Here is a 13,636-nt window from a genome sequence, read left to right on the forward strand (position 1 = left end):
AGGTGATGTCTCCAGACCTAAACCCTATTAAGCATCTGTGGGGCATCCTCAAACAGAACGTGGAGGAGCGCAAGGTCTCTAACATTCACCATCTCTGTGATGTCATCATGGAGGAGGGGAAGAGGACTCCAGTGGCAGCCTGTGAAGCTCTGGTAGACTCCATGCCCAAAAGGGTTAAGGGAGTGCTGGAAAATAGTGATGGCCACACAAAATATTGACACTTTAGGCCTAATTTGGACATTTTCACTTAGGGGTGTACTCACTTTTGTTGCCAGCGGTTTAGACACGAATGGATGTGTGTTGAGTTTTTGTGAGGGGTTAGCAAATTTACACTGTTATACAAGCTGTACACTCACTACATTACATTGTAGCAAAGTGTCATTTCTTCAGTGTTGTCACATGAAAAGATAGAATATAATATTTGTAAAAATGTGAGGGGTGTACTCACTTTTGTGAGATACTGTAAATTAATGTTACTTCTCCCGAGTTGTGGAGCAATTCAGCCATTAATTATAGGTACCATAAAATCAACATGTTTACTTCTGTAAATACATGGTGTTCTGTGACTGGCCAAGGGGAGTGGAGAAGGCAGAAGGACACTAGTCTATGAGACTCACACCTTGTCATATCCAGAGCCGGCCAGTAGTATAGCAGGGGTTGTTCTATCCAGCAGACGTAAAACTATTTATGTTATGGTACTGAAATAAATGGCTGAAAAGCTTCGCAACTCAGGGAAGGAAACATTCAGGTTTCAATGATATGTGTTGTTGTGGGGTGGCAAAAATGCATGGTTGAAATGCTTTTTTTTTGCCACCCACCAACTGCCCCCCTTAAACTGCATTAGGCATGCCACGGATACGATGATTTACTACAACGCATGAGGTTGCCAAAAATGCAGTAAAAACAGGCAGTGAGGAGGCATCACATTGCCTCCTTACCACCTGTCAGTAGCCTCTGGAGAGTAATCAAAATGTGGATCGGGCTTCAGAGGAAAGGGAGGTTTTGACGTATGGCTAATTCTACCCTTATTTACACATTGAGAACAGAGATGTTTCTAAATCCTGGAGTTTCACTTTCTTTGGCTCTTATTTAGGATTTGCACATATTATACTCAGGTTTGGGGCCTGCAGGAAACATCTGACTTTTTTTAAAAGATGCACTTTGTGGTGCCTGCTATCAAACCAATAACACAACATAAAATTCATGTTCACATGGAGAAATGTAACTAAAGTTTCCATATAAGGCCCCTTTCTCACAATCGTTTTGATCAGGTCCACCTGTCATTTTAAGTGTCTGTTTACACCGGCCTACCTCTAATCCGATCCGGTCCACTAAAAACAAATGTAAAGGGATCCATCCTCCTTTGTGCAGGTGGATCAGATCAGATCTAGTTGGGTATAAACGGGCAGCAAAGCCCATTTACATCTGGCTGCCCATAGAGCAGAGCGGGCTCTGTCTGCATAAACTGAGTGGACATGGACCTGTCCTCCGCCTGCTCTGATTAGCAGGAGATCAATGGACAGATCCCGTGCCAATCAAAACAGAGTCTGCCCTTGTGTGAAAGGGGACTTAGAGCACAGAGAATGGCCAATGCTATATCTTGCATTGATGAGAGCTAGAAAGCTTCACATTGTTATATTCAAATTAAAGAAATGGTTTTCTTTTTAGAAAATACTCGTGTTTTCAATCAACATGAACAGTTATTAAGTACAATTAAATATTTTGCATCATTTTTTGTACAAGGGGACTAAACCCCATGTTTCTTTTTTTACTTGCTATGCAGCAATGTTATATAAAAAATCCCTTTGGTTTTGAAACAATAATCTGCTTCACAGCATTGCTAAAGTCGGCCATAGAAGTTTCAATCTTCCCTGGTTCAGCAGGGACTAGCTGAGATTCAAACTATGTATGGATATGCTGGTTGTACCCAAGTCAACATATATCGATTGACTTGCATACAACCAGCATGTCAGCTTTTTAGGATGCTATTTTTGCCAGCAACTATAGCTGCAAGCAATAATCACTGTGTTCTCCCAGCATGGGCGGCCCCTCATGCCCCCCTCCCCCACTGGGAGAACACAATAGTTCCACGAGAGGGATCAAGTATAGGGGAATCAAGCAATTTTCTTTCCTGCAACCAAAGAAAATCGTATCATCTATGACCAGGCTTAAGGGAAGGCTGTCAGCTACTTTGGCCCACATCATAATAACCTCAATGGTTGTACATTTTATATTTGGTATCTCCGTACAGGTAATGGTACCGCAAATATCTATGTTTTTACCATTTAGGATGTTGGGTTAAAAAAAAAAAAAGTATAAAAAAAGAGTACAGTATTACGTTTAAAAGAAACAAGAAAGATTGTGCAGGACAGACTGAACAGTAGAATCTCAATGCAATTAACACCAAATAAGCTTTCAACTCCTTCATTTCTATATTAGTTCTGGATGTCAATACTGAACGAAGTTCCAGCACCATGACTTAATCAAAGTCCCTTTTCTCATCCCTGTTAAGGTTCACTCAGGGCCTATATATATATATATATATATATATATATATATATATAGATACACACACACACACACACACACACGCACGCCAGGTAATTCAATTATTAAACACCATTTTTCTAGGTAAATATATTTCTAAAGGTGCTATTGACATGACATTTTCACCACATGTTGGTAACAACTCATGGAATCCATACATACAAAGAAACCAAAACAAATAGAACTTCAGAAATTAAGTTATGTGTAATAAAATGGGATGACACAGGGAAAAAAATATTGAACATGCTAACCGAAATGTATTAAATACTTTGTACAAAATCATTTGTTGGTAATGTCAGATTCAAGACACCTCCTGTTTGGAGAAGCTAGTCGCATGCATTGCTCAGGTGTGATTTTGGTCCATTCTTCCACACAAACAGCCTTCAAATCCTGAAGGATCTGTGAGCTTCTTCTATGAACTCTGATCTTTAGTTCTTTCCATTGATTTTCCATTGGATTCAAGTCAGGTGATTGGCTGGGCTATTCTATCTGCTTTATTTGCTTTCTTTGAAACCAATTGAGCGTTTCCTTGGCTTTGTGTTTGGGACCATTGTCTTGCTGAAATGTCCACCCTCGTTTCATCATCTTCATCTTGGTAGATGGCAGCAGATTTTTATTAAGAATGTCTTGGTACATTTTTCCATTCATCCTTCCTTCAATGATATGAAGTTTGCCAGTATGATGAAAAACAGCCCCACACCATGATGTTCCCACCTCCAAACTTCACTGTTGGTATGGGGGTGTTTTTGGGATGATGTGCAGATCCATTTGACCTCCAAACATCATGTGTATTATAGCATTCAAATTATAGAATTTTGGTCACATATTCTCCCAGTACTTCACAGGCCTGTCTAAATGTTGTACAACAAATGTTAAACGAGCGTCAACATGCTTTTTCTTCAGCAATGGAGTCTTTTTTGGTGAGCCTTCATACAGACCATGGCGGTTAAGTGCATTATTTTTTGTTTTCTTTGAAACAATTGTACCTGCTAATTCCATGTCTTTCTGAAGCTCTCCATAAGTGGGCCTTGGCTCTTGGACAACTCTTCTGATAATTTGTTTCATTCCCCTATCAGAAATCTTGCGAGGAGCACCTGGTCGTTACCGGTATATACTGAAATTATATTCTTTCCACTTCCAGATTATGGAACATTCGGAAGTTTAGAAATCCTTCTGTAACCAATGCCATCTGTATATTTTGCAACAATACGTTTGTGAAGGTCTTGAGGGCTCTTTGCTTTTACCCATCATGAGATGTTTCTTGTGTGACACCTTGGTATTGAGAGACACATTTTTATAGGCCATCAGTTGAGACTGAACCAGCTAATATTAATTAAGGGGCAGGATTGCTTTCTAATTACTGATAGACTTCAGCTGGTGTCATGGCTTTCCATGCCTTTTTGAACCTCCCTCGTCATGCGTTAAATACTTTTTCCCTGTGTCAATCCATTTTAATACATGTGTTCAATACTTTTTCCCTGTGTCAATCCATTTTAACCCCCCTGGCGGTATTTCCGAGTCTGGCTCGGGGTGGAGATTTTGTACGAAAAGCGGTAACCCTGAGCCAGACTCGGGACCGCATCGCTGAATGCAGGGAGATGTTACTTACCTTCTCCCCTGGACCCAGCGATGTCCGCTGTGCGAGCGGCTCGTCCTCCGCTCAATGTATCACGGAGCCGATCTCCGTTCCCTGCGAGCGTTGTGGCACACAGGGACGGAGAACTGCTCCAAGTTCAAAAAGTAAAACACACACATTACATAGAGTATAATGTAATCTTACAGATTACATTGCTGTATGTAATTATTTCACATCCCCTATGTCCCTAGTGTTCTGCCCAGTGCCCTGCATGCCGTTTTATAATAGAAAAACTGTTCTTTATGCCTGGAAACTGGAGATTGTCCATAGCAACCAAACCTTTCCCTTTACATCAGAAATGGTTTTAGACCAGCTAGAAAACAGCGATAATAAATTGGAATCACTCGCAGAATTGAGCGATAGCGATTTGTGTGGAGCTCCGTCATCAAATACTGAAAAGTAATGACAGCGACAATTCTGCAACTGAGTACATTTCAGTGTTTTTGATTTGATTACATTATTGAATAATTTTTATTATTGTTATATTATTATTTGGTATAATTATTTATAGTTATTTATTATATTATAATTTATGATTACATTTTTCAAACTTTATCATATCCGGGATGTCTGCTAGACTCTGGTTTGGACAGATTTAAGAGAGTTATTCCTAAGAATTACAGGACTACAATATAAAACACCAAATTTTCATGCAAAATAATGGTACCGCTTTCAGCACCTAAAATCTGAAATAATCGTACCGCCAGGGAGGTTAATACACATAACTTAATTTCTGAACTTATTTGTTTTGGCTTCTTTGTATGAATTTCAATTCAAAAGCACATTTAGAAATATATTTACCATTAGAAATATATTTACCTAGAAAAAATGGTGACGTGTTCAATAATTATTTTACCCGCTGTACATATATAATCTTTCAATCAATAAACCATTCTACAGGTCAACTGGTGTCACTGGCAGAGATGTCCATACAGCAGTCTGCTATGCAGTCTCCTAACACAGTAGGATTTGCGGATCATAAAAATATGTACATTGCTTTACAAATCTATATTCATTTAAAACAGTTTCTACATATATGTTTTTAACAGGTATCTGGCTGCCTGTCTGGAGCTGCCCCTTATTTATCCATCCACTCGTTTGTAGATCTGTAAAGTTCTAAGATATAATAATAATAATTCTTAAAAACAGGACTTATTTCTTTAGCAATTAAAAAATGTCCCACATTTTCAAATATATTATTTAGCTGCAATGGCAAGGAACCAGCATTCTGGTTAATGTTGTGTTGGACACAGGTGTCAACAAGGATGCTAATTCATTCCAAGCCGGTGTTCACCACGTGCGATGTGAGATGAAAACTCATAGCGATCCTGGCTACGATGCCCACACATGTTGCATTCAAAGGGATCTCGAAAACCATGGCATCCCATGTGGATGGTGAACATGACATAATCCAGAAAAAGAACATGACAGTGGTCACATCGGTACATGCCTAAGGGGCACCCATCTTTTCTTAGAAGCTGCAGAAGCTCACGCTGTGATAGACCAGAGTGTTTCAAGATGTCAAAGCTCCTGGAGTGCTCTTTGGGGGGCTGCAGAACACTGTTTGTCCGCATTTGTAATGCAGGAGGATAAGACGCCCTTTCTTCGTGGCTACTATCTGTGTCAGTCGAGTCATGAGCATTGGCACCTGGGGACAGGCCCCTCTCTTGAGCTGGCTTCTTCTCCTTGACTGGCTGGGACGGTAAGTGTCCATTAGACATATCAATACGAGTGAGGGGTAGTGGGTATAGGCTGCTGATAACAGGCACCATTTCAGCAGTAGGGGTAGGCGGAGTGTGGACCAGTGGACGCAAGACTCCTGGACTCATGTAGGCTATAGCGCTCCCTGTATTATGTTCCAACAATCGTGGAGGTATCATGTCATGATCCTTATCATACAGGAAACTGTTGTACGGCACCTCAAAACACTGCCTCTTTTCTCCTGGGGAAAGGAACACACAACAGCCAGAAGAAGTTAGTACAATCAAAAGTTAAAGCTCAAAAAGAAACATCAATGCTTTGGTGACAGGTAATAGTCATTCAAGGTTTCTGGTTACTGCCTTACTATTCCTGGTCCTTAAACAACTCAGGCTGTTTCACCCAGTACACATCACTTTTGTGAGTGCTTTTTTATCATTTAATAAATCGTTTTTACTTTTACATCTTACACTATGGGGTTTGCGCTTTTGTTTCTCCTTTTTGTTCATAAACATCCACCTAGCAAGCAACCAGCCATCCTTCATCTACATACCTGTGCTGCATAAATCAAACTAATGTACAAAAAGACTTGAGAGAAACCTGCAGTCAGACTTATATTTGAACCGCCATTGCTAAATTCATTCTGAAAATGCTAGCTGTCTGGCTTTTATGTGGATTCTCTGGCACCAGTGCATTCTGAGTTATTGACCCAGAATCAGTATGCAGATCAGTAGTCCCAACTTCTCACCTGAGGACAAGTGGTTTATGTCTCAATTATAATAAAAAAAAAAAAAAAAAAAAAAAAAAAAAAGGAAAACTAGACTTTGAATACCAACCCCTTTACAAAAAAGAAAAAACAAACCAATTAAAAATATGACAGTCGAATGAAGTGTAAAATAAAACATATACTTTATTCATGAACAAATTAAAATCATATACATTCTAAAAATGTATATATGTATATACATCTCATACACTGGTGCCCCTACTGCTATGTTATATTAGAAATGATATCACAAATGATATCACAATTAAATATTCATAGAAGGCTGGTGAGGAGCCCACTTGTAGTGCAGTATCTATTTAACCGCCTAAGCCCAAGACCATTTGGCTGACCAAAGACCAGAGCACTTTTTGTGATTCGGCACTACATCATTTTAACTGACAATTGCGCGGTCATGCGACATGGCTCCCAAACAAAATCGATGTCCTTTTTTTCCCCACAAATAGAGCTTTCTTTTCGTGGTATTTGATCACCTCTGCAGTTTTTATTTGCGCTATAAACAAAAAAAGAGCGACAATTTAAAAAAAAAAAAAAGCATTATTTTTTACTATAATAAATATCCCCAAAAAATATATAAAAAATGTATTTTTCCTCAGTTTAGGCTGATACGTAATCTAATACATATTTTTGGTAAAAAAAAAAAAAAAATCGCAACAAGCGTATATTGATTGGTTTGCGCAAAAGTTATAGCATCTACAAAATAGGGGATATTTTTTGGCATTTTTTTGACAATTCTGACACATTTTTGGGATCACTGGCATTAATATAGCGATCAGTGCGATTAAAATTGCATTGATGACTGCAAAAATGTCACTGGCAGTGAAGGGGTTAACACTAGGGGGCAGTGAAGGGGTTAATATGTATCCTAGGGGGTGTTCTAACTGAAGGGGGGGGGGTGGGACTGTGCAGGGAAACTAACAGATCGCTGTTCATACTCAGTTCACTGCTCAGAGAACCGGAAACTGTGTGTTTGTGAGCCCCAAGAGATCACGGGAGCCCAGCGGTGACCGAGACACTTTACCTCCTTTACTAAGCTCTGAAGCAACTGCACTTTGCAAACTGCACAATCTATTTGCCTTTAGAAAATCAACCCCATTGTATTGTGCATCGCACAGATGTGAACCCAAAGTAAGGCTCGGTTTCCACTAGGACGACTTGTCATGCAACTTGGGACAGCAAAGTCGCATGGCAAGTCGTTTCCCATGATTTCCAATGAGTACTGTTCATATCTGTGCAACTTCAAGTCACAGCGACTTCAAAGTAGTTCCTGTACTACTTTGGTCCCACATTAATGCGACTTGAGGTCCATAGACCTCAAGAATTCACAGGCATTGTTTCCAGTCGCATCAAAATTCCATCAAAAATTGCAACAAATCGTGCAACTTTCAGCTCGCAATAGTGGAAACCTAGCCTAAGTGTCTCATTAGGCTTTTACAGTTCTTCATGCTGTTTATGACTGGCCTTAGTGTCATTTTATCCAGCATCCCACACCAGCCATTGGGTGCATTGTATTTACTATTTTTTGGATAATAGCGGCTAAAAAGCAGTTCACCCATTTAGATTGAGTGTTGGGATCAGTGTCATCTAGGTGTCTCTGATATTTTATATAAATATAGTATTTATTATCTTTTGTTATTTAATGTCATTATTAACCACTTGCTTACAGGGCACTTAAACCCCCCTCCTATCCAGACCAATTTTCAGCTTTCAGCGCTGATGCACTTTGAATGACAATTGAGCGGCCATACAACACTGTACCCAAGTGAAGGAAATAGATCTTTCTTTTGGTGGTATTTGATCACCTGTGTGATTTTTATTTTTTGTTTAAAAATGTAAAAAGACCGAATAAAAAAAAAGAAATTTTTTAATTTTTTTTACATTTTGTTATAAAATTTTAAAACGGGTCATTTTTGTCTGTCATTGATGTACACTGATGAGGCGGCACTGATGGGCACCAATAGGTGGCAGTGATGGGCACTAATCGGTTACACTGATAGGCAGCACTTCTAGGTGGCACTGATTGGCACCACTGGTGGGCATTGATAGGTGGCACTTGTGGGCATTGATAGGTGGCACTTGTGGGCATTGACAGGTGGCATAAATGAGGCATAATTGCCTCTTCCATTTAGGGACCAATGTCCCTTTAAGGTGAGCCGGTGATCAGCTTTTTTTTTTCTCCTCCGCTGTCAGCGTGAGGAGAAAAAAAAAATATCACCAAGCCTTTGTTTTGATTATGTGATCAATTGTCATTGGCTGACAGCTGATCACATGATAAGGGGCCGAGACCCGCCCCTTACTCGGATCGATGATCACCCGAGTCTCAGTGACTCGGTGATCACAGCACGCTCCACGCCCTGTAGGGAGCGCGCAGGGAGCGTGCACAGGGGAGGCCGTCATATGACGGCCTCCTGGGAATTCAGATCTGCGCTGTGGTTGTCATTCGGCTATATCGCGGATGTCAAGTGGTTAAATTATTACATCATAATGTGGGAAAAATGGGGAGGATGAAAGAACAATTGCAACCTATGGAGAGAACTGAGGCACACAGTGGGAGTTTTTCTGTACTTCAGAACTCTAGTAAAATGAAGATTATGCCATGTAGAATAGTCAGTTCATTTTGTGCCATTATACTGACAATGTAACATTGTGGGGTTGGTTTACTAAATGCAAATCCACATTGCACAAGTGCACTCGCTGTAGATCTGAGGGGAAGATTGAAATAAGGGGAAGCTCTGCTGATTTTATCATCCAATCATGTACAAGCAAAAATGCTGTTTTTTTTTCCTTGCATGTCCCCCTCAGATTTACAGAGACTGCACTTCCAAGTGCACTTGCAGTGCAAAGTAGATTTGCCTTTCGTAAATAAACCCCAATGCACATACAACTTGTGTTCTCTGCCTGCCACAATCCGTTAAAACTCTCACCTCTATTTTTGGCTCTCTTGAAAATTTCTTGTACATATCTACTTTTATGTCCTTGAAAAAAAACTAGACAAAGCAGCCTGTCTAACCTTGTTACATACACAGGAGATGAGTTTAAATGTATGCAAGTCATCTATCATTTGGAATGACAAGCTCAGCTTTGGACACATGCAAGTGTATTACCGCGTTAGGATAATATGATCGTATTCATAGCCAGATAGGATACTACCAACGTTTGGAGACTACATTAATTATTAAAGGCACACTGTATCCATCATATATGTTTAAAAATCAAGAATGCCATTGTACCAATATGTTACCCAAAACCAATAATCTTTCCACTGTTTGTAATTTTTTGGAGACTGGAGAAGGGTTGGAACCTCTGTCAGATTTTTGTAATGCTGTGCTGCTTGGGTGATATTGTGTCCCTATGACACTAAGGTTGCCACCTTTTCTTCAAGCCAAGCCTGAACACTTTATAGGGCCCTTTTTTCCCTTAGTATACACTCAGGGATCAAGTCCTACAGGAACGGCGTCCCTGCTCTTCTTTCACAGCAGGAACGCCATTCCCTTTGCAGGACTAGAGCTGCCCGAGCCGATCCTTCACTAAGCGACGATGCCCGCTCCAGTGTGAAAGCAGCCTTAAGTAATAAGTGATACAGAAAATTTCTTACATTTAAACATTTATTAAACAAAACAAACCTCCAATCAGTTCACTTGTATGTATAATTTAGATTAAAAACAAAAAAAAACTATATATTAAATATTAAATACACAAAAAACAGGTAATCAAAACTTTCGTACGAAAAAAATAGGCTAACTTTACTGTTTCCCTTTTTTTTTTTTTTTTTTGAAATCAGTGTCTTTTTTTCCAAAAAAATTGCGTTTGAAAGACCCCTGCGCAAATGCCATGTGACATAAAATATTGCAACAACCGATATTTTATTCCCTAGGGTCACTGCTAAAAAATATATATACAATTGTTGGGGGTTCTAAGTGATTTTCTAAAGGAAAATACAGGATTTTTACTTGTAAGCAATAAGTGTCAGAAAAGATTTAGTCTTTAAATGGTTAAACTGAGAACTCTACACACAGAGTTGAATTCATTCATAAGTAAACATTGTATCTCTTTACTCTTTTCTTGGCAGACTGCCCAGAGATGAAAGAAGTCAAAGACTCAGGCAACTTGCATTGACTTCTATTACAGAAGTCATTTGCAAGTCCTGCTGTAGTTATAATCAGCCTTTTTATCGGCACAATCGTGATGCCGATTAATTAAAAAATGGCAAATATTGGCCGATATATCGGTCGACCTCTACCAATGACATCACCTGTGCTCCCCGCCCTGTGCTTCCTCCCACTGGTGTCAGTGGGAGGAATCAAACGAGGGAAAGATCATCACCCATTGTGGTGATTATTTTGTTAGTTAACAAGTTAACTTATTTTGTTTTTGTAAACTGGCACTTTACAATAAATTTTGCACTGTATTTTCTGTGAAATATATATGCATATGACCGTATCATTTTTCTTTTTGGTGGGGGAGTGGATCTTGGGTTGGAGTTCCCATACTTTTTTCCCCAGGACTTGACCCCTGTATACACTATAGGATTATAAAAGACCTGGGACACCTTTTGGGTGCCTCAAGGAGAGTGGTAATGCAGAGCGCTGCGGCGAACAGTGGGTGTGGCCAAACTGTTCTTGCTGACATTATCGCCCCCCCTAGTAATGCCAAACCATTCCCAGTCAGTTTTTTAAGTACTTTGTTCTGAGATGATCTGCACTGAGATAGCCTTCCCCTGCGATGTCTCCTCCAGTGCCTGCCTACGCTGTCCCAATCTGCATTAACTTAAACAATGTAGGCAGAAATGGTATGCCCACAGAAGGGAGGTGTAACTGTTCATACATGATCCAGAGTGTTATCAGTTCCCTCCTCGGCATTTAATCAAACTTGCATATTTTCCTAATATTCATGTCTGTGTTGCTTTATATCATTGCTTTTGCCACTGTGCACTGGTCAATGAACTGCTATATATCCACATGTACTGTGCCCACGCACCTACCTTCTTCAACTTCACTACTGTTCATGTCTGTTCCCAGAGTAGGGCAAGCCTGGGAGACAGTACTAATACTATATGCTGGGCTGGTGGAACGAAGAGGAAATGCTTTTCTATAGAGATACACAATTCAAACATCAATCACAGCAGGACCCAAAATCATTAAAACATGCTGGTCATTATTGTATATACAGTAGCTATGTCATTCAGACATGCAATCATACTGTCCGGTAATGGAAAATCATCCAGCAACTGTGGCTTTGAGATGTCATGTGAACAAATGTAGAGAGATTTCCACCTATACGACCTTGTACACAGGGTCGGAGAATCTGTCGGAATGAGTCTTATCGGACCATGTCGTCAGATAATCCGACTGTGTGTGGTATACATTGGACTGATTCCGTCCGAATCTCAGTCCGACCCAATTTTCCAACATGTTGGAAATATTTCCCGACCAACTGGGCCGGTCGGACCTAATCCGATCATGTGTAGCGAATTTTGATTGGACCAAGTGCCACGCCTGCTCAAATCAAATTCCTACATCAAAGCTATTGGCTACTAGCCTGAATGTAGTCCCATCGTAACGAAATTACGTCACCGCGTTCTTGGCAACCGCTAAATCAGACAACTTGGCCGGACCGTGTGTATGCAACAGTTTCGGACACAATCCGTCGGACTAAATCCGACAGACAAAATCCGATGGATTTGGTTGCCAAAATCTCCGACCGTGTGTACGTGGGCTACCAGCTCGCTTACCCTTAATAACTGTTATCCTCCTCTTCCACCCATGCCCACTCTCCTCCTCTCTATTTTGCTCACTTTCCAGGCATGCCCACTCGGCTCTCATCATTCTACTCTATTTCCATCCATGCTACTCTTCTGCCTTCTATAATTATTCTCCTCCTCTCACACCCATACCCACTCTTCTTCCCACTGTGATTATTTCACTTATTTTCCATGCTTGCCCACTCTGCTCTCCTCATTTTCACTATTCCCATCCATACCTGAACTTTTCCCCTTTATGATAATTTCTCTCACTTTTGATATATGCCCACTCTGCTCTCATAATTCTTCTTTAAGGCTCTTTCACACGGGACAGATCAGTGATGATCCGTCCTGTGAATATCCACTTGCTCAGCCGTCGATCCCCGCTGAGTAGGCAGAGGACAGGTCCATCTCTGCACACAGGGATGGACCTGTCAGAGCGCCACTCTCCCTTATGGGAAATCGGATGACGACCATCGTCATCCAATCCGATGACGGATGGAAAAGTAGGTTTACCTCCGTCACACTTTTTCGTATCGGAGCGGGTCGGATGTCAGCGGACATGTCACCGTTGACATGCGACATTCCATAGACCTCTATGGAGCATCCGTTCAGGTCCCCCTGAAAAACTGACAGATGGACCTGAATGGATCGGCCGCGTGAAAGAGGCCTTACTGTATATTCACCCATACAAGGTCTTCTTATCTCTGGTTATTCTCCTCCTCCTTCATCAGTGTCCACCTTTTTATTGCCCTCGGAAGGTTCCAGAAAAAGTGGCACTTGAGAGCATAGCCAAAAGTGGGTGTGGAAAAGTTTTGGTTGGAATTCTGGGAAAGGGGCAGGTTTCAATAAACCAGGCTGAAGATACATACCCCATGACACACAGATAAGGCAGATAAGTTAAAATGGAAATAAAGTCCACTTTTTAACATGTACCTACAGGTAAGCCTATAATAAAGCTTACCTGTAGGTACAATGAATATTTCCTAAACTTGCACTCTTTAGGAGATATTCACACAGAATGCAGCCGGTGACCTCATCTGCGCAAGCCCTCTGAAGGGACAGCATACCCTTTGTGCCGGAGCTCCCACATGCATGCGCGTGAGTGAGGTCATTGCGGCCCTGGCCATTCATAGAGCTGGAGTCTGCAAACCCAGAAGGAAGACCGGATGAAGATGGAATCATGGGGGAGCTGTGACAGCGCTGTGCTGGAGGGCTCAGTGTCCAGGTA

The 13,636-nt window shown here is 40.8% G+C and overlaps 1 protein-coding gene across 2 annotated transcripts in view; it reads right to left on the reverse strand.

The window, feature by feature from the left end:
- Positions 1 to 386: 386 nt before the first annotated feature.
- IKZF3 (IKAROS family zinc finger 3) overlaps positions 387 to 13,636 on the reverse strand; it is a 224,925-nt gene continuing 211,675 nt past the window's right edge. For both annotated transcript variants that reach the window (XM_077459817.1, XM_077459816.1), the window contains exon 8: positions 387 to 6,125. In XM_077459817.1, coding sequence (XP_077315943.1) covers positions 5,452 to 6,125 — 674 coding nt within the window. In that variant the 3' untranslated portion in view covers positions 387 to 5,451. The remainder of the gene's footprint in view (positions 6,126 to 13,636) is intronic.

The sequence above is a fragment of the Lithobates pipiens genome, unplaced genomic scaffold (assembly GCF_037356315.1).
Source record: "Lithobates pipiens isolate NorthernLeopardFrog02 unplaced genomic scaffold, aLitPip1_a1.2 Scaffold_28, whole genome shotgun sequence".
Classification (NCBI taxonomy): Eukaryota; Metazoa; Chordata; class Amphibia; order Anura; family Ranidae; genus Lithobates; species Lithobates pipiens.